The sequence below is a fragment of the Canis lupus genome, chromosome 1 (genome assembly GCF_048164855.1).
Source record: "Canis lupus baileyi chromosome 1, mCanLup2.hap1, whole genome shotgun sequence".
Taxonomy (NCBI): domain Eukaryota; kingdom Metazoa; phylum Chordata; class Mammalia; order Carnivora; family Canidae; genus Canis; species Canis lupus.
The window spans coordinates 89,785,824-89,807,626 of NC_132838.1; the positions used below are offsets into that span (position 1 = coordinate 89,785,824).

The window sequence follows — 21,803 nt, forward strand, 5'->3', positions numbered from 1 at the left end:
TTACTTCATATGTGTTTTATGAGGGGAAAAAGACTGTAGGACTTTTCAGAGTTTTTAATATACTAGTGTGCCTAGTGAAACTCTAAGCTGTGTGTATTAGGGAGGGTGGGGATTGAACAGGCAGCACTTTGCACATGTGTTTATTTTGCTTGGAGGTGGAAACATGCTACACATTTTAGGGAACACTCTTTTATTAAATACCTGTGGCTTTTCTTGAGAGTAGGAAAGGTAAGCCAAGAATGCTTGCCAGCAGTTGAGTAACAAGCAAAAATTTTTATCAAACACCTATGTGTTAGCCAGAAATGACCCCAGGACCCCAACATTTGGGCCCAACAATGGGAAAGATATAAAACCAGTATCAGGGACACCTGGGTGGCTCAGTGGTTGAGCGTCTGCCTTTGGCTCAGGGTGTGATCCCGGGGTCCTGGGATGGAGCCCCACATCGGGCTCCCCACAGACAGCCTGCATCTCCCTCTGCCTGTGTCTCTGCCTCTCTCTCTGTGTCTTTCATGAATACATAAATAAAATCTTAAAAAAAAAAAAAACAGGATAGAGAAGTCACCAGATCATCACCTCTTCTTTTTTAAAGAAGATTTTTACCTATTTATTTGAGGTAGAGAGAGCACAGGCTGGAAGGAGGGGCAGGGAGAGAAACAGACTCCCCGCTGAGCAGGGAGCCCAATGGGAAGGAGGGGCAGGGAGAGAAACAGACTCCCCGCTGAGCAGGGAGCCCAATGGGGGACTCAATCCCAGGATCCCGAGATCATGACCTGAGCCAAAGGCAGATGCGTAACTGAGCCTTCCAGGTGCCCCCAGATCATCGCCTTTTACGACCATCCCCAGAAACTTTTCCCCCAAATTCCCAAAGTGCTATTACAACCCTTCTCTCCAGAATTCTCTTTCCTTCTCCTGTGGATGCTCATTTTCTTAACAGAGAAGGGAGTTAACACCATGGGTATTTCTCTTGGGATTTTTCCAGTAGCATAGGGTGAAGGCCATAAAGGAAGTTTCATTGAGAAAAGAAAGATGAACTTAAGAGTTTAAAAATGTCTTCTTAGTACAGAGAAAGAAGAAATCAAGAAAGGATCCCCTGCCAAAGCACAAAGAAAATAGTTCATCAAAAAACAAACGTTAATTTCTCTAGCATTAGCAGGGAATTACCCACCATGGGGATTAATCAAAAGATGAGAGACTTCCCCTCAAATACCCGAGGTTGGCTAAGGGTCCTACCCAGCTCAGAAGAGCAAGCCTGCAAAGAGAAGCCACTCCTCCCTGCCTTACACAATGCTGTGTTTTTAGGTTAATCCTCCAAGGATATTACGGTAACTTTCAGTGGTTAATGAATAGCTTCTAAGTGCCTGCTTCACTTAATTGTCCAAAGGCCAGTTGGTCCCAGAGCATATAAAGCTCCAAGCTGGCTAATGAGAGCATTGTCTCTGAGCAAGGAAGCAGGGGAGTGGAAACGTTCCAAAGGAGCTGGGATGCAAAACAGAATGGGTTTAGTTTTCTGTGCCTTTGCCCTCTTGATGGGCTTCCTGATGATCTGCCTGGGGGCCTTCTTCATTTCCTCAGGATCAATATTCAACTGTCGAGGGAACCTGATCCTGGCCTATATGCTTCTGCCACTGGGGTTTGTGATCCTCCTGAGTGGAATTTTCTGGAGCACCTACCGCCAGGCAAGTAAAAGCAAAGGAGTGTTCACCCATGTGCTCAGAAGACATCTTTCTCATGGGGCACTGCCCCTGGCCACTGTCGACAGGTATGTGCTGAGAGGCCAGAGGATGGAGGAGGGTTGCAATGGGACTGAATTCTGGAAAAGCAGAATGAACCTAACCCCACTGTGGAGCAAGATGTGGAGCAATATGTGGAGCACGTCCTGCAGGGGGCTGTAGGTCTAGAACTGAAGCTTTCCTGTCGGGAAATTACTCTGGAGTTAGTCCTTAGGAAGAATGGTGCTGGGGAAAACCATGAACTGAGAGGGGATTTCTACCTGAAAAACAACATCTCCCTCCATTGAAAACCTACCTAAGCCAATAGAAGAGGCCCAACTCAGGTTCTCTTGTTGTATCGTGGAAGCTGTCTTTAGAAGCAGGTGGTGGCAAGTTATTTCCCATAACCCGGCTACCAGGTTATATGGAAAGCAAGTTCCAGACCAGGTTCTGGCCCACAACAAATGAACAAGCAGGTATTGCATTAGTCCTGCAATCTCTCCATGAACTCAGTGAGGTCCCAGCTTACCACCTTTCTAGCTGTTCTCATCACACCTTGCCTGAGAGATTTATTTAACGCAAGACAAGTCATATTCCAGAGGTAATTCAGTTAACCTGACCACCTCATACCCATTATGATGGCTCTTACTTAAAAAAAAAACAACCCCACAGAAACAGCAAGTGTTAGCAAGAATACACAAAATCCAAAACCTTGTGCGCTGCTGGTGAGAATGGAAAATAGTGCAATCATTTTATGGAAAATGGTATGGAGGTTAAATATAGAATTGCCATTTGATCTAGCAATTCTACTCCTGGGTAAGTGGACAAAAGAATTAAAAGTAGGAACTTATACAGATCTTTGTACACCAGTGTTCATAGCAATATTCTTCATGATAGCCAAAAGGTGTAAACAACCCATGGGTCGTCCAGTGGATGAATGGATAAACAAAGTGTGGTCTACCCATATGATGAAATATTATTTGGCCATGAGAAGGAAGGACATTCTGACACATGCTACAGCATGGGTGACCCCTGAAAACATTATACTGAGCAAAAGAAGCCAGACACAAAAAGACAAATACTGCATGATTCCACTTATAGGAGATAGCTAGAGTAGTGAAATTCAGAGCCAGAAAGCAAACCAGTTATTGGGGGCAGTGGGGAGGAGAGAATGGGAACTTATTGTTTACTGAGAGTTTCAATTTGGGGTAATGGAAAAGTTTTGGAGAGGGAGAATGGTGAAGGTTGCTTATCAGTGTGGATGTACTGAATGCTACTGATCTGTACCTTTAAAATGGCTACAGCAGTAAATCTAATGTCACACATATTTCATTACAATAAAACAAAATTCAGTTCACCTTATGGTCAGTATCAGACAACTGAAACCCTCCTAATTCTTGGCTGACCCAAGACATTTAGGGATAAAACTTCAGGCATCATCTTCCAGGTACAGGCTGCAGGACTCCTAAATTCTTTTGCCCTCTTCATCTAAAATATCTTAGCTACTCCATGTATCTTGAATGTAAATAATTTTACCCATGACAGTTGATTTTTGACATTATTATGCTCATTAATAAGATACTAATTACAATAACTAAACCCCATTTCCAATACTTACTATACTAACTAGCAAGATCTTTGGGTTTGATAAAAGATTAAGATGACTAAGGTGATTATGGATGATGCTTCTTGAGTGATTATTTTTTTTTCTTAAATGTTAAGATGATTGCCTTTAGAGTGTGAATTCCTGCTAAGAGTAGCTGATTGCCTCCTATAGGAGGAAGTTATTAAATTTACTAACACATGCATAGCCTCACACCGTGCTGAATTATTTCAAAGGGATCTGTGATATGGACATCTTCCTGCTGCATCTAGTAGATGCCTGGCCTACACAGAATGACCAGGAAGTCAGTTAGGGAAGAGTTGCATTTCTCAGAAACATTTGCATTCAAGATGGGAACCCACATTGAGGTATCAGAGCCAATGAGTCTGCAATGGTGGAACTCGGGCACTGAGAATATGAACTGGCATGTGCCAATGGGACTGGGAGAGCTGGATGGGATTTAGGGGCAGGCGGCAGTCACCCTGGAGCCTCTCAAGTCGCTCCAGGGAACAGCTCACCTTTCTGTCTTTAATGTCTTTACATGTGTGTCCCATGACACTGTCTTAGCTATTCTGAGGGAAGGCTGAGATTTATGCCGTACAGTAGACGGTTCCTTCAGCTATCTGGCTTTGCGCCTGGTAATATTTGGGATGGAGCTGTGGCTACAAGTGGCAGGCTCTGTTCTGTTGTGGTTACACACCACAAACACTCCCTGCGGGCACTAAGGAATTCACTCTATAAATACACAACTCCATCAAGCTCACCCTCTTTCTTCCTCATCTCACACCACCCCTGTCCCATTCATGACGGAGAGGCCAGAAGGATTTAGCAATTAGCAACATGGGGCAAGATGACCAGTGAATACATCACCTTTGGCACGAATGGCTCCTTTCATCATTGGCCTATTGGCCTGCAAAGAGCTGCAAGTGAAATCTATGTGAAGTTGTTGGTTGAAATGGTTTGAGAAATGAGTATGTTTTTTTGGAAACCAGTTGCTGAGACTTGAAAGAGTGAGAAGAAAGAGAGAAGCAGCTGATACATTTGAGGAGATAGCCCAGAGCTGGATTTTTGAGTAAATGTTTTATCGGTGTAGCTGACGCACAACATACATTAGGCTCAGGTATACACAGTGATTTTGACAAGCTTATACATTGGTTTTCATTCATTATTTTATTGGCTTGGAGGATATGAGACAGCACAACTGAGTCGAAAATGAGGTGCGTGTGAATGGGGTCATGGATGCGAATGGACTAACTGGGTGGAAGGAGGTTGCACAGCCTAGGCGCCCCCCGTGTCTCTCCCCCTGATAACGATCTCATGCTGAAAGTCCCTGGTTCCCATGAGTGAGAGAGAGGCAAGAGCTTGGAATAACCCACTGGGAAAAATAGGACGAGAGAGGCACATATCCAATGGCTGATAAGGAAGGTTTTGCTGGAAGAGCAGCACATTTAAAAAAAAAAAAAAAACTGGTGATGCCAGGGAAGAAGTACATCTGTTTCAAAATCAATGTTTCTTAACAGTTTCACTTCACACAATGTGATTTGAGAGAGGCAGGCATATGCCTCTTTGGCATTAACCACTTAAATAACACATGTATGTTTGTGGCATTTTGATCTCCAGGCCAGATTTCTACCCTCCTGCATATGAAGAGAGTCTTGATGCTGAGAAGCAACCCTGTCCTACAGAGGGAGAAGTCTCAGATATTCCTCCACCACTGTACACAGAGCCGGGCCTGGAATTTGAGGACGCAGCTGATGCCCACCCAGAGGCTCCCCCTTCCTATGAGGAGTCTGTAGCAGGTGGGGTGCCGGCAGCCACACCATTACAGGATGCTGAGAGGCAAAGCCGAGGATGCTGAAGCAGGGGACACTTCCTTGCGCTCGTGATGCACCCTCATGGGTTAGACTTGATAATAATAAATGCAGGCACCAGACTATGGGAGGGAAAGTGTCTTCCATGACCCCCAGGAGCACTTGCCGAGGAGATGCTGTGGATGTCATGCAGTTCCACAGATGTGCTAGGCCCATGGGGACCCCAGAAGGAGCCGGCGGCAGCCAACAACATTTCAACGGATTTGCGCTAATCCCAGCCCAGGTGGGCTTCGGGGACCAATTTTGTAGCTCTGCTCCAAGAGGCCTTTGACTTTCAACCCCCTCCCATCACCTCAGCCCCCATTGGGGAGGAACAGGTGCTGCTCTTGAGGCAGCCAGCCGTGCGTCTTCAGGTACCACATCACCCAACAATCACAAACGGAGAGTGTGCTGGAAACGAAGGATCAGTGTGGTTTAATTTGCAGCTTTTGTTGGCTGGTTTCATAGTTCTCTCCAGATTTACCAGAGTGACACTGTAGTTCGCGTTGTGGGAGATGTGCTCTTGGAAGCCATGAATATTACTTGTATTACTTTTTAAGTTATGTGTATTTTATTTCTATGTGGAAAACAACTGTAATATTTCCTTTCAAAATGGCTCGAACACAAAGTTTTCAATGAATATCTTAAAAACGGGATGGTTGTACAAGCAGAGATGATGAGATTTCTTAGAGACTCAAGTTGAACAGATAGAATACTTAAAAATTCATAAAAACACAGAATTTAGGGAGGGAAACTGTACTAGCCATAGGTGGCATTAATATAGATTTTGACATAAATCTTGAAAGACATTAAAATATATATGAAATGTATATTTCAAAAAATCCCCCACTGCAGATCTTTAGAAAGGAGACTGTATTGTAGTACTTTGATCCTTAACAGAAAATTCTTTGTGTCTCAAGATACAGACCCACACATTTGTAGACTTGGGACATTTATCTTAAGACCCACTGACTCTTCAGCTTTGTTATACTTTATTACATGTTTTAACACGAGAGGACATGTCAGGTAGAAACGTGGTGGGAAGAGATGCATTAGAGCTTGGACAAAAATCTTCACCTCTCTGAGCCTCAGTTTCTTCCTCAATCAAGTGAGGAATTTGTGCTGGGATTATTATTTAATAGCTATGGAATGTCTCTTATATGATGGGTTCTGTGCCATGAACCTTTTATGCTTTTTATTTAGCCCTCATCGTACCCTTCAGAAATAAGTGCAATGGTTATTCCCCTTTTACAGATGTATAAACTGAGACTTTGAGGTGTTAAGAAGAAACTTTGCCCATAGCATATGGTTGTTGCCAGTAGGGTGAAGCAGCATCTACAGAAGGGCATGAGAGGATGTATTTACTTCAAACATTTGTGCTAGATTAACCCTGTCTTCCCTCCCTTCTCCCACGGAGCAGTTTGGTCTTCTCTCCAGCTTCAGAAAGTGGACCCTAACAGGAAGAGGAGCCCCAGCACTGTGCAATACCTTACAGCCCTTGGGGAAGCCAGAGATCTTCCTTTAAGATTCTCTTTTTATTTTTTCTTAATATAAAAAAAGGTTTTAAACTTTTTCATTAAGGTATAGTTGACATAGAATAGGGTTCTCTTTTAAAATGTAAATACTCCCTCCATGTTTTCTGCCTAGGAGCTTGGCCCTCACCTCTCTGCGGTTTCATTCTCTCTGATCATTCCATCTAAGATGAAAGGTGGCTCCTATTGGTAACAGGCAGCCCTCAGGGAAGGGGCAGAGGGGGGTTTGGACAGTGATGGCAAGGATGAAGAGCTTTCAGGGAGGAAGAAAGTTGTCGAGATGGAATGAGACCTCCATGGCCTCCTCTTCCCATTTTTGCTGAGCACACAGATTACTCATATCCTGGCAAATACACAGGAAGCCACACAAAAGGAAGTCCTGGTCCCTTTATATGAAACATACATTTGGGCACCCATGATTTGAATCCTTGACATCAAAGGTATAATTGGATATGAAGGTCACTCATGGTTGTCCAATGGGAAGGTGATCATTTATTAGCAGTGCAATATATTATTTCTCTCTTGAACTCTCTTTCTATCCCTCTACCAAGACTGTTATCCTGAGATCTCTGGGGTCTCAGCACATCCACGGGCCAGAACAAATTCTGTCATTGGGCTTTCATCCAGAGTTTGCATTTGTAATAGGTGGTTTTTCCAACTTCTGGTAGTCATATAAGACATGTTAATTTTGGTTTACATACGAAAATTGTTTTGATCTTTTTACTGCAATAAATTTTGTACATAAACTTTCTTCTCTTTCATCTCTGTTTTGTATCAGAAAAAAAAATCAATAGGGGAACATAAGTCAAGGTTTGATTCTCCATGTGGAACTAACACAGCATCCAGATGAGTTAATCTTTTTGAAAACCCAAACATTACTGAGCATCAACTATTGATTCAGAAGATAAGCCAGGTGCTTTTTGAAAAGAAGTACTACTCCCAGACAGCTATTGCTTTTTAAAAAAACAGATGTACCCTGAAGCAAGCATCAAGGACGGGAGTGTCACTCCAAACAAATCCTACTTTTGAGAGGCCTAGCAATTAAAACCCGCTGGGCAAGTCAGAACAAAAGCATTCTGCTGTGCTTAATTCATTGGTCAGCCCCAGGGGACTTACTCCAGGAGGTAGACGTTGTATCCCATCTTCCTCCTTAAATTTATGGTAAAATTAGGGGTGAGGGACAGAGAACCATGATTCCCTGAATGGCAAGGAGAACACATCAATTACAAGTGAGTGGAGAAGAGGCAAACATTCACTACAGTCCTTGCTCATTCCCTTTTCTCAAATGGGATTGGTAGGCTCACCTGTCAATGATGAAGGGAAATTCTCAGAGATGACGGCCCTCCAGGATTTTAATCTTATAACATCTCTCTGACAGGCAGCTTTAAGTACTCCTTCCAACCCCCAGAAGGTGAGCAGGACAAGGTTAGTTATAAAATACATAATGCTGCATCCTTTGCATATCCAAGATGTAGCATGTGTATTTTTTACCTCTCTGCTCCGAAACTCACAAGTATTTTTTCTGGCAACTCTACTCATCCCTCAAGATCCTACTTAAACGCACAGTCTTTGATGAGGAATCTCCCCAGCTCACCTATATTGCAGGTCACGTACTAGGTGCTAAAAGACATGAAAAGATGATAAAGACTTGAGTTTATAATGCATATCTTCACCAGGTTCTATAATTTTCCATGACAGGTCAGACTGATTCACATACCAAATGGGCTGTCAACTGCATGAGCCATTTCCACCGATAAGGACTCCAGCTGGTTGGAGTGGAACAGGCATCTGCTAAGCTCTGCTGCCTCTGATAATCTCTTGCTGTTTGTAACCGTTGAAAGGCCAAACACTGATTTACTGGCAGTTACATCATTTCAAAAGGTACACGATTTCTCAGGCCCTTCTGCACTCAAGAAAGGACATTCCTCAAGGCAGGTGTCTGGGATGTCAGTGTGCACATGTTTCAAGAGTACCCAGTGCGTGATCAAGCAATAAAATGGAGTCACCTGTTATGTCACTATCAGTTCCCATAGGTGCTTTACAAATTCCCTCACATCTGCCATGGCTAGTGGATATTACTGCCGAAGTAAATCCCATGCCTTGCAATGACCCACAGCTGACCAATCAGAAGTCACCACACCACCATCCCTATCATTGACTGTATGATCTGCAGAGAACACAGGCTCAGCACAGCCAACTGTCAGCCCAATGTGCCACCGTGGGGCTGGTCATCAATCTGAGGTTTCCTGTGTGGAAAGCCTTCGGGTCATGTCCAAGCCCTTCAGTCTGAGATGCCACACAAAAACTATTTGTTCTGTAAATACTGTGGATATAGGCTGCACCTTGGATTAGTAAGACCTGATAAATGATCTCATTTTAATAATGGCTGCCTGCCATTTTCAAGTCAGTTAATAAACCCAAGAATCATGAATGAGCAAAACAATTTTTCATTCTAAGGGACTGGCTCACCTGGTAGGATATTTAGAATCCGTGGTCCCCTCCCTTAAATGCCTCTCTGGCATGTATACACACACATTTCTGAACACCCCCTGGGTGGGTAGAGGTGCTGCGCTGGTTAGAACCACTGGCCTATACATACTGTTGCTTGTCACCATCCTGGGGGCACATGGTATAGCGAATGAACCCTTCAATACTAGTCGATCACAAAAGTGGCTCTGACGATTGCCACATTCCATCCACGGTCTCCTCTATGATTGTCTCCTGTGGTCCCCACAAAATTCTCAGATCGTTCCAGTCATTTAAGAAACTCTGGTGGCTGGAGCTTCATCTTTAAGACATAAAGACCATTACATGCAGAAGAGTGACTTCCTGTCTTTCAACTCTCTTGAGAAGGCCAGAGGACATGCATGTATAGCTCAGCAAGAGAAGCTTGGATTTTACATAAAGCAGAAATAATACCTTGGCAATGTGCATTTGAGCAGGTTCCAGAGAGAAAGGCTGGATTCTAGAGCCACAACAGGACCTTCCCCTTGGCAACCTCGCTGAGAAAAAGCTCTGTAAAAATAGGTGGCCGTGCAGCTGCTTCTTTCCATAGCTGGACCCAAACATGTGCTCTGCTTGATATTTATAACACTGTGGCTTCTCCAACCTCTCATCCATGCCACCCTCTCACTAGACCCAGTGCAAGCCTCATCTCCAGCCATCCTACCTCTCAATTCCTAGTCTTTGGTCTGGCTACATTGACCCCTGGTAAAATAATGTAAATGATTACAAGTCCCAGGAAACTCCACTTGTTGGGAAACCCATCAAGTGCCTAGTGTCCTGCCATCTCAGAGTCAATACCTCTGTGTGTTCCCATAATATGTTGTTCATGCCTCTACAGTAACATTCATGTCCTCCTGCTTCTTTGAGTATGTTATAGCCTCCTGTTCCCAAATTACAAACTCCTAGGAGCAGGAATAGTGTTTTATACATCTCCTCGCTACACCAAAAACAGGACTCTGCATAGAGTAGTTGTTAAATCAGTGTTTGTTAAATGCATGCATGCATGCATGAATGAATGAATGAATGAAGGTATACTCGGGCTGCTGGATGCACATGCTGGAAATAAAAAACAGAGTTTTTAAATGAGGATTACCTTATATTTGACCTTTGAAGTTAGAGGTGATTAAAAGTTCAGCAATTTAAGAAAAAAAATTCATATTTTCTGACTGAGAGCTAAGCCTGATAACGCATCCAGCTGTGTGGACCCACATAGAACCGAGTAGTGAAGGGATGGCTATCACAGACCACCACTTAAAGGTGTTGAGAACCAAAGCTTTAAGGAAAATTACATTCGTTGCTGATAAATTCCATGACTTTAGAATCTCTGCTCAAAGCCACCCTCTATGATTAGGAAACAAAGATACTTACGATCAAAGACCAGATGCCAATTTAGTTTCTGCTGACTCTCAAAGGCAGTTGTGAGTAATCTGCCTTTTCTGGTTCCATTTATATAATAAATTCCCAGGTCCTAACAACGAAAGCCAGCCCTTGCAAGTGTTCTGAAAGACAGACTTATCAAAATGTGACCACTAATGGCAAAACAATCAAACAAAAATCCACAGTCCATGCGTAGGGTTGAAATCAGGAATTTCTTTTTTATTGGCTACTACATATCCTAGTAAGTTTCTGACAGAAGCAGAGATAGAGAGTGGACACAGATTCCTTCCTGGGAACATCTCCCTGCTTGCGCTCATCCTGACTACAGCAGTACCACCTTGCTTCACAAAGAGCACCACGTCATCTGTGCTAACAACAGGGTAAGTGAGAGTGTCGTTCCCAAGGAAGCAAAACATACACAAACAGGTCCCACACCGAGTGTCCCGGCTGAGTGCAGATAAAGGCTGCTAGAGCTGCAGTATCCTTCTCCTGGGCAAAGAAAGCCAGTTGTGACCTTCTAGTTTCTCACAGGGGTCCCACCCTCCCTTCCCTCTTATCAAGCCCTTAACTACCACCAATAAGGTCTTCTTCCAACAAGTACTCTATTTTTCCAGCATTTCATCATCTCCTTCTACAGCCACTGCTATTAAGATCTGAACTGTGTCCAAATGATTACTTTAAACTTGGCCCTTACTGGGAGATAAGAGAGTGGAGAGAAAGTCAGAGAGACAGCAGATATGGTGGTATTTTGTCTTCGAGGGAGGAATTAATATAAACCCCTGTATCACCCTCCATGATGTCGTCAAGGGAGGGCTGCTGAAATGGGAGGCATTCATCTGCAGAGTCCTGCCAAGAAACTGCTTCCCACCTGTGCCCTGAATGGCTGAATCTGAAGGAATGCAGCCAGCTTAAGAGCTAAAATAATATTATTTACAAAATAAGAGAGGAAAACACCCTTTGATATGTTTCATTGAAAGTGTGCCATGGTGATCTGCAGAATGCTTCCAAAGATGTGAGGGAAGGTGGCACGGGGACTCCCAAGAGGTCAGAAGGTGGGGGAGTGGGCCCTCCAGTGGCTAGCAGCCATGAGGTGCGCCCTTAGGAGTTGCACAGCCTTCCCCCCCGGGACACCTGACCCAGGATGAAAAGCTAGGTCCTCCACCATGCCGAGGAGGACAGTCTTCCTTGGTCTGCCCAGCAGCACCCGTGGCTTGGGGTAAGCTTAATTCTGGTGCTGCGCTCTGTGCGTGAGTTCAGAACCTTTCTCACCTAATGCCAGCGATGCGCAGATGCCATGATGGACATGTTCCTGGCCTACTTACTCTTTCTCAAAAGGTGAGGTTCCATTGTGTGATAGAATATAGATACCAAATGATAGTGCAGCTTTAACAGGCAACTGAACACCCTGTTGCATTTGGAGGAATTGACCCAAACCTAAGAAAACAGATTTTTTTGTTCTCTTCCCTCCCCCCACCCACCACCAGCAAATTATCGTGTGTGTGTGTGTGTGTGTATGTGTGTGTGTGTGTGTGTGTGTTTCAAAGTCATAAAAGGCACAAAAAGGTAGCAAGAAGGCATGGGTGAAGTGTCTCCCGCCAAGCGCTCTCTTTTGGCCCTGGTGACTGATCTTTCCTCCATTCAAGTGATGACGGTGGGGCCCCTCCGGCCAGTTCTCTCATGAATCTGGGATATTTTCAGCGCGATGGCAATAAGAGGACTCAGCACAGCCTGGAAAAGGAAGGGAAAAGTCTGTGAACAACTCACATCAGTCACAGGAGGGCCACTGGGATTGGTTTCTGTTGCAGGCATCTGGATTCAACTCCAATTTGCAGCTGAAAGGCAGAGTTACTGCTGGTGAGACACCTGTTCCCTAGACCCTGGTTCCTCATCCATAAAAGGAGAGAGAAATGGGTAGGGTGGGGTGGGGGGTGGTTAGGGGAGGAGATGGTCTCTGGAGGTTGTCCAGCAACCCCAAAACACTGATCTCAGATAGGAATCTAGCAACCCCGGCTGCCAGAGCATCGGGGCATTTCATGAACAAAGCTTTATGAACTAAGGAAGTCCAGAGAACCCCACAGGCTTCCTCTGCTACTCTACCCCCACAGTATGTACACCCCACCCACACATGTATATGCACAAGAACTTAAGGAAACACACTCATTCTCCAGCCTAGGACCAGAGGCCTGCAGAACCTACTATCTTGACTTTCAGAGAAAACAGACCAACCCATTGGCTAATGCTCAGAAATATCTACTCATTTCTTCCCATCAAATAACATTAGTGTTCCCCAGAAGGAGGGCAGTTTAGAGGCCTAAGGAGTAGATTCTCAAAAAAGCAAAGGACATGGAAAGAATAATTTCTTGCCCTCCAGTTGCTTCTCATTTCATGAGAGTAAAGCATTGTTTTTCAAAGTGTGGAACACATACACATACAAATTAATGATACAGGAGATTATTTTAGATGGTTCATGGACCTGGCATTACCTACAAAAGAATGAGAACGTCACCCCATTTTCCATTCTTCTTTCACCCTCCTAATTTCATCAAGGAGAAACTCTGTTGGTGGCCAATCTTTAACACATGAACCGGGGATCCCTGGGTGGCGCAGCGGTTTAGCGCCTGCCTTTGGCCCAGGGCGCGATCCTGGAGACCCGGGATTGAATCCCACGTCGGGCTCCCGGTGCATGGAGCCTGCTTCTCCCTCTGCCTATGTCTCTGCCTCTCTCTCTCTCTGTGACTATCATAAATAAATAAAAATTAAAAAAAAATAAATAACACATGAACCAACACAGAGCATGCCACAGGCAAGCATCACCTAGCTAGAAGGTAATATCATTGTATATCTTATTGAATTCATTTTTTGTCGTGAGCTTTTATTTATCAAGGGATATCACGGTTTTTTTTTTCATGTACGTGCAGGCTTTCTATAATAAATAAATAGATTTAAGTGAAAACAATGTAAGTCCATTTAAAGACAAGGATACTGATGGAAGAGAAGTTTGGGAAATATAGCATAAGGGAAGAAACAAAGATATCATGTTGAGGAAAAGAAAGCCTGTTATTTTTGGAAGGGAGGGCGGGAGTGGAGTGTAGATACACGGCAGTCCTGAGTAATAAGTGAGCAAGCCTTGTCTGGAGAGATAGAAATGCCAGTGCAAAGCGTAAGGATTTAACTCATTAGGCAAGGAGAGATGCTGGAGTTTTCAGAGTTAAAAGGTGACACTGTGAGACCTGTGCTTTGGATAGATTGTTCTAGAGGCAAGCCCAGTAGTTTCACACATTAATGGCTAAATGTATGAAATCATCTTACTCTATGAAGATGACTAGATGGAGGAACTTGAATATAATCTTGGAAGCTAGAAGGGAGATGAGAATCTTGAGCCATTTCATTACAAGTGCACAAGCAAACTGTATTTCCCTCTGGTTCTGCATCCATGAACAGTATATACAGAAACAGAAAGTTTTATTTTCTTTTAATAACCCTCCTGGTGCCCAGAAAAATTTCCTATACACATTTTGCAAGGCCATATTCCATGTGATGCCTACATAGGGGCATCTGGATTCTTTAGGAGCCAAGCACTCATTGGGTGTGGAAATCAGATTATTGGCTTTCGTTCCCCATCCTCTCTTCTCTTCACCACCCCTGCCCCAGCTTTTGGGGGAGCTATATAACTCTTCATTAACATCTATAAAAGAGGTTAAATGAGGATGGAGAATGAGAATGAAGTTAAAAACCAATCACTTTAACTGAAGTTCTGGAGGGCAAATAAAAAGATGAACTTTATCCCATCTATTTAAGAAAATGCAATGAAATCGAACTTGAAACTTCAAGAACTGAAAATTAAGACACAATTTGTTTCACATCATTGTGTGTTTCAAGATCAAAGACTTTAAGTGGCGGTATCCATTGGCAAGAGGGTAAGGAAGCACAGTTTTTTTTTTTTTTTAAAGATTTTATTTATTTATTTATGAGAGAGAGAGAGAGAGAGAGAGAGGCAGAGACACAGGCAGAGGGAGAAGCAGGCTCCATGCCAGGAGCCTAATGCGGGACTCAATCCCAGGACTTCAGAATCATGCCCTGGGCCAAAGGCAGGTGCTAAACCGCTGAGCCACCCAGGGATCCCCCTGGAAGCACAGTTAGTTAGTTAGTTAGTTAATTATTTACTTACTTACTTACTTACTTACTTATTTATTTATTTATTTATATTTTTTGGAAGCACAGTTTTAAACAATGTTGTAAACCCTGCAGAAGTTCTCTTAAAGGATTTCCACTGAACTTGGTAGATAAACCTCTGCTTTTCATTTCTTCTGTAAAACATCCTGATTGATGTCCACAGCACAGGAGCTGTCTGTGAACCAGTACATCACTTTCTAATACGCTCACCTACTTTTGCCTCCAGCAGTTATGTGCTTTCCAGGAGTCAGTTAAGTTTGTGCCTAAATATGTTAACACCTGTTACACTAGTTATTCAGAATATGTAATTAAATGATACATAAACCAATGAGATGTGAGTATACATAGGAAGAGTTCTTTCTATGGAAATTAAGTCGAATGTTCTGAAAAGAATCTAGATAATGGCAATTAGCTAATCCTGTGAAATTAATGTGAGATACAGTGAAATATTGAGGAGGAATAAAAAAATGTCTAGAAAATTCTTTCTTCAGATGACTTCCCAAATGTCTTTAAATTCCCACTCACTATAAAGACATTAAAGGTGAACATGACTGATGAAATATGAGTGGGAATCTATTCAAGAAAGACAATCACAATACCAAATAGTGTGCTCATATTCAAAGAAAAGGTCTTGGGTCAACATTAAAAGACTGACAAATAAGTATACATTTATATATGTTTTGTGCTGAAAATACAATGATCAAAATAGGCACTTAGTTACCTCTTTTAACTCTTTCTGGATTCATGAATCAAGCACTTGTCCTTTGCCCTGATCATGTCAGAGAAAAAGGTTTGGGTGGGACTTACGTCCATATGAGAAAGACTGAACATGGAACTTCTACTCTGAGCACAGAGCTCCAGGCCAACACAGCACAGAAGCTGTGGTGCCATCTGCCCTCCAGGGACCATGAGGGATTGAGAAGAAGGACATCATTGATGATCACCATGGAATGAACACTAGTGAGGTCTTTTCACCATTATCCAGCAACCTAGAAAGTCTTCAGATATTTGTTTGACCCTAAGGAGTTCTGGGACAGGTCCCTAAAAATGCCCAAGATTAAAATTTTCATCAGCCTTGTGGAATGGAAACTTCGAGTTAGAATTAAGTTAAGGATCATTAATCAATGTCTTTTTTTTTTCTTGCCTGAGTATATAAAGTAAATACTAGAATATTTGCAAATGTATATAAATGCTAGAGTAAGTGGTTATGCCACCAGGGCAGGAATTTTGTTTAATTCAGGCCTTAGAAAGGTGCCTGCTACTTAGGAGGTATTCAATGGATATTGGTTGAATAAACGAATGCTATTTCAGCTTGGTAAAAAGAAGCTGAGGAGGCAGACAGAGACTTCTGTGACCATGCATGCAGGGTGTGCTGGGCAAGTGGAAGGGTCACTGGATTTTTGCTGTCCTGTTTTTCTTTAGAAATCACAGCTTTGGGGATCCCTGGGTGGCGCAGTGGTTTGGCGCCTGCCTTTGGCCCAGGGTGCGATCCTGGAGACCCGGGATCGAATCCCACGTCGGGCTCCCGGTGCATGGAGCCTGCTTCTCCCTCTGCCTGTGTGTCTCTGCCTGTCTCTCTCTCTCTCTCTGTGTGACTATCATAAATAAATAATATAAAAAAAATAAAATCTTAAAAAAAAAAAAGAAATCACAGCTTTGGGGGCACCTGGGTGGTTCAGTGGTTGAGCATCTGCCTTTGGCTCAGGTCATGATCCCAGGGTCCTGGGACTGAGTCCCACATTGGGCTCCCAGCAGGGAGCCTGCTTCTCCCTCTGCCTATGTCTCTACCTCTCTCTCTCTCTGTGTCTCTCATGAATAAATAAATAAAATCTTAAAAAAAGAAATCACAGCTTTGAGTACACGTGAATCCCAGATGCTCCTTTCCTATCATTCACTACGCACCATGGAAAAAAGTGAGAGGAGATTAATTTCCCTGAAACAACTGGAAAGGCCCTCAGAATCCGGAGTGAGATGAGGAGCTAAAAATTAGAAACCCGTGGAAGTGAGCTTTCTGAGGTGGAACCGGAAGCACAGATCTTGAGAAGCAGAGAGGAGCATGGGATGATCTAGTTTTGAGTTCTTCTTGTCACAGATGAGGAAACCGAAGCACCAAGAGTCATGATGAGCCCAGGACCACACGTCTGCTTGGCAGCTGAGCTCAGAACACACTATTACCTCCTCTACTGCTCTTTCCATCCCACAATCCTGAACTCGAGGAATGTCAGGACAAACAGAGTGGATAAAAGGAGCCAAGGAGGAGAAATGACAGAACAGTGGGATTGTCACCTGGGACACCAGGCAGGTCCCACCTCAGACAAGGGGTTAGACAGGACTGATTAAGAACAGAAGGACAGGAGGAAGGAGTGCATTCCTGGTTATGTGAATGTATTAGAAGTCCCAAGATGATTCTTCACAAATTAGGAGAATACACTAATAGAGACTTTAATCAATTAGGAATATAGCATCTTTTTTCTAGGAAGTACTTGACCTAGTTTTTCTACACTCAAGAGTAGGAAACAGTGAGCACCCCTCTTGGGGCAAACTGAGTTGGCAACGTATCCATCTGGCACTGTGCCTCTGATGTCCTTCCTCTGTCTTGGAGAGTCGGGTGGATATTTATTGTCATTTCAACTTAACAAGCCTAGCAGTCTGAATGAAGAGGGAATTGGAGAGCAAGATGGCGGAAGAGTAGGGTCCCCAAATCACCTGTCTCCACCAAACTACCTAGAAAACCTTCAAATTATCCTGAAAATCTATGAATTCGGCCTGAGATTTAAAGAGAGACCAGCTGGAATGCAACAGTGAGAAGAGTTCGCGCTTCTATCAAGGTAGGAAGACGGGGAAAAAGAAGTAAAGAAACAAAGGCCTCCAAGGGGGAGGGGCCCCGCGAGGAGCCGGGCTGAGGCCGGGGCGAGTGTCCCCAGGACAGGAGAGCCCCGTCCCGGAGGAGCAGGAGCTGCACCGACCTTCCCGGGCGGAAAGGGGCTCGCGGGGAGTTGGAGCAGGACCCAGGAGGGCGGGGATGCCCTCGGGCTCCCTGGGACAGTAACAGAGCAACTGCGCGCCCAGGAGAGTGCGCCGAGCTCCCTGAGGGCTGCAGCGCGCACGGCGGGACCCGGCGGGACCGGAGCAGCCAGGAGGGGCTCGGGCGGCGGCTCCGCGGAGGGGGCTGCGCGGCCCCGGGAGCAGCTCGGAGGGGCTCGGGCAGAGGAAGAGGCTCCGTGCGGAGGGGGCTGCGCGGTTCCAGGAGCAGCTCGGAGAGACTTGGGCGGCGGCTCCGCGGAGGGGGCTGCGCGGCCCGGGAGCGCGAATCCAACAGCGCAGGCTCCGGAGCACAGGGCGCCGGGACACAGCCCAGGATCCCGCCTCCCCCGGGACAGGCAGAGGCCGGGAGGGCCCAGGACAGCAAGGACGCTCCTGCCCCAGCTGAGCAGATCAGCGGCCCCGCCCCGGAGCCTCCAGGCCCTGCAGACGGAGAGCTCCGGAGCTGAATCCAGGTTTCCAGAGCTGCCCCGCCACTGGGGCTGTTCCTCCTGCGGCCTCACGGGGTAAACAACCCCCACTGAGCCCTGCACCAGGCAGGGGCACAGCAGCTCCCCCAACTGCTAACACCTGAAAATCAGCACAACAGGCCCCTCCCCCAGAAGATCAGCTAGACTGACAACTTCCAGGAGAAGCCAAGGGACCTAAAGAACACAGAATCAGAAGATACTCCCCTGTGGTTCTTTTTTTTTTTTTTTTTTGTTTTTGTTTTTGTTGTGTTTGGCTTTTTGATTTGTTTCCTTCCCCCACCCCCTTTTTTTCTCCTTTCTTTTTCTTTCTCTTTTTCTTCTTTTTTTTTTTTCTCGTTTTTTTTTCTTTTCTTCCCTTTTTTTTTCTCTTTCACTTTTCTTTCCTTCTTTCTCTCCTCTCTTTTTCTCTTTTTCCCAATACAATTTGCTTTTGGCCACTCTGCACTGAGCAAAATGACTAGAAGGAAAACCTCACCTCAAAAGAAAGAATCAGAAACAGTCCTCTCTCCCACAGAGTTACAAAATCTGGATTACAATTCAATGTCAGAAAGCCAATTCAGAAGCACTATTATACAGCTACTGGTGGCTCTAGAAAAAAGTATAAAGGACTCAAGAGACTTCATGACTGCAGAATTTAGAGCTAATCAGGCAGAAATTAAAAATCAATTGAATGAGATGCAATCCAAACTAGAAGTCCTAACGACGAGGGTTAACGAGGTGGAAGAACGAGTGAGTGACATAGAAGACAAGTTGATAGCAAAGAGGGAAACTGAGGAAAAAAGAGACAAACAATTAAAAGACCATGAAGATAGATTAAGGGAAATAAACGACAGCCTGAGGAAGAAAAACCTACGTTTAATTGGGGTTCCCGAGGGCGCCGAAAGGGACAGAGGGCCAGAATATGTATTTGAACAAATTCTAGCTGAAAACTTTCCTAATCTGGGAAGGGAAACAGGCATTCAGATCCAGGAAATAGAGAGATCCCCCCCTAAAATCAATAAAAACCGTTCAACACCTCGACATTTAATTGTGAAGCTTGCAAATTCCAAAGATAAGGAGAAGATCCTTAAAGCAGCAAGAGACAAGAAATCCCTGACTTTTATGGGGAGGAGTATTAGGGTAACAGCAGACCTCTCCACAGAGACCTGGCAGGCCAGAAAGGGCTGGCAGGATATATTCAGGGTCCTAAATGAGAAGAACATGCAACCAAGAATACTTTATCCAGCAAGGCTCTCATTCAAAATGGAAGGAGAGATAAAGAGCTTCCAAGACAGGCAGCAACTAAAGGAATATGTGACCTCCAAACCAGCTCTGCAAGAAATTTTAAGGGGGACTCTTAAAATTCCCCTTTAAGAAGAAGTTCAGTGGAACAGTCCACAAAAACAAAGACTAATAGATATCATGATGACACTAAACTCATATCTCTCAATAGTAACTCTGAATGTGAACGGGCTTAATGACCCCATCAAAAGGCGCAGGGTTTCAGACTGGATAAAAAAGCAGGACCCATCTATTTGCTGTCTACAAGAGACTCATTTTAGACAGAAGGACACCTACAGCCTGAAAATAAAAGGGTGGAGAACCATTTACCATTCGAATGGTCCTCAAAAGAAAGCAGGGGTAGCCATCCTTATATCAGATAAACTAAAATTTACCCCAAAGACTGTAGTGAGAGATGAAGAGGGACACTATATCATACTTAAAGGATCTATTCAACAAGAGGACTTAACAATCCTCAATATATATGCTCCGAATGTGGGAGCTGCCAAATATATAAATCAATTATTAACCAAAGTGAAGAAATACTTAGATAATAATACACTTATACTTGGTGACTTCAATCTAGCTCTTTCTATACTCGATAGGTCTTCTAAGCAAAACATCTCCAAAGAAACGAGAGCTTTAAATGATACACTGGACCAGATGGATTTCACAGATATCTACAGAACTTTACATCCAAACTCAACCGAATACACATTCTTCTCAAGCGCACATGGAACTTTCTCCAGAATAGACCACATATTGGGTCACAAATCGGGTCTGAACCGATACCAAAAGATTGGGATTGTCCCCTGCATATTCTCGGACCATAATGCCTTGAAATTAGAACTAAATCACAACAAGAAGTTTGGAAGGACCTCAAACACATGGAGGTTAAGGACCATCCTGCTAAAAGATAAAAGGGTCAACCAGGAAATTAAGGAAGAATTAAAAAGATTCATGGAAACTAATGAGAATGAAGATACAACCGTTCAAAATCTTTGGGATGCAGCAAAAGCAGTCCTAAGGGGGAAATACATCGCAATACAAGCATCCATTCAAAAACTGGAAAGAACTCAAATACAAAAGCTAACCTTACACATAAAGGAGCTAGAGAAAAAACAGCAAATAGATCCTACACCCAAGAGAAGAAGGGAGTTAATAAAGATTCGAGCAGAACTCAACGAAATCGAGACCAGAAGAACTGTGGAACAGATCAACAGAACCAGGAGTTGGTTCTTTGAAAGAATTAATAAGATAGATAAACCATTAGCCAGCCTTATTAAAAAGAAGAGAGAGAAGACTCAAATTAATAAAATCATGAATGAGAAAGGAGAGATCACTACCAACACCAAGGAAATACAAACGATTTTAAAAACATATTATGAACAGCTATACGCCAATAAATTAAGCAATCTAGAAGAAATGGACGCATTCCTGGAAAGCCACAAACTACCAAAACTGGAACAGGAAGAAATAGAAAACCTGAACAGGCCAATAACCAGGGAGGAAATTGAAGCAGTCATCAAAAACCTCCCAAGACACAAGAGTCCAGGGCCAGATGGCTTCCCAGGAGAATTTTATCAAACGTTTAAAGAAGAAATCATACCTATTCTCCTAAAGCTGTTTGGAAAGATAGAAAGAGATGGAGTACTTCCAAATTCGTTCTATGAAGCCAGCATCACCTTAATTCCAAAGCCAGGCAAAGACCCCACCAAAAAGGAGAATTACAGACCAATATCCCTGATGAACATGGATGCAAAAATTCTCAACAAGATACTGGCCAATAGGATCCAACAGTACATTAAGAAAATTATTCACCATGACCAAGTAGGATTTATCCCTGGGACACAAGGCTGGTTCAACACCCGTAAAACAATCAATGTGATTCATCATATCAGCAAGAGAAAAACCAAGAACCATATGATCCTCTCATTGGATGCAGAGAAAGCATTTGACAAAATACAGCATCCATTCCTGATCAAAACTCTTCAGAGTGTAGGGATAGAGGGAACATTCCTCGACATCTTAAAAGCCATCTATGAAAAGCCCACAGCAAATATCATTCTCAATGGGGAAGCACTGGGAGCCTTTCCCCTAAGATCAGGAACAAGACAGGGATGTCCACTCTCACCACTGCTATTCAACATAGTACTGGAAGTCCTAGCCTCAGCAATCAGACAACAAAAAGACATTAAAGGCATTCAAATTGGCAAAGAAGAAGTCAAACTCTCCCTCTTCGCCGATGACATGATACTGTACATAGAAAACCCAAAAGTCTC

The 21,803-nt window shown here is 43.8% G+C and overlaps 2 protein-coding genes and 1 long non-coding RNA gene across 3 annotated transcripts in view; 1 reads left to right on the forward strand and 2 right to left on the reverse strand.

Annotated features, from left to right (window-relative positions):
• The window catches only part of LOC140640194 (uncharacterized), a 69,327-nt gene extending 67,228 nt beyond the window's left edge, over positions 1-2,099 (reverse strand). Inside the window, exon 1 of the long non-coding RNA XR_012036870.1 lies at positions 2,026-2,099. This is a non-coding gene — a long non-coding RNA (uncharacterized lncRNA). The remainder of the gene's footprint in view (positions 1-2,025) is intronic.
• Positions 1,413-7,440, forward strand: TMEM252 (transmembrane protein 252). The gene is made up of 2 exons (XM_072838998.1): positions 1,413-1,759; positions 4,933-7,440. The coding sequence occupies exons 1-2, from the start codon at positions 1,422-1,424 to the stop codon at positions 5,168-5,170; spliced, it is 576 nt and encodes a 191-aa protein (XP_072695099.1). The 5' UTR covers positions 1,413-1,421; the 3' UTR covers positions 5,171-7,440.
• A 3,329-nt stretch (positions 7,441-10,769) lies between these two features.
• PGM5 (phosphoglucomutase 5) overlaps positions 10,770-21,803 on the reverse strand; it is a 196,815-nt gene continuing 185,781 nt past the window's right edge. The window contains exon 11 of the mRNA XM_072838929.1: positions 10,770-12,304. Within this exon, the coding sequence (XP_072695030.1) occupies positions 12,215-12,304 (90 nt within the window). The 3' untranslated portion in view covers positions 10,770-12,214. The remainder of the gene's footprint in view (positions 12,305-21,803) is intronic.

Coding starts and splice junctions, on each gene's coding strand:
- TMEM252 (XM_072838998.1), top strand. CDS start 1,422: ATGAGAGCATTGTCTCTGAGCAAGGAAGCAGGGGAGTGGAAACGTTCC. Junction 1,760..4,932: donor CCCCTGGCCACTGTCGACAG/GTATGTGCTGAG, acceptor TTTGATCTCCAG/GCCAGATTTCTACCCTCCTG.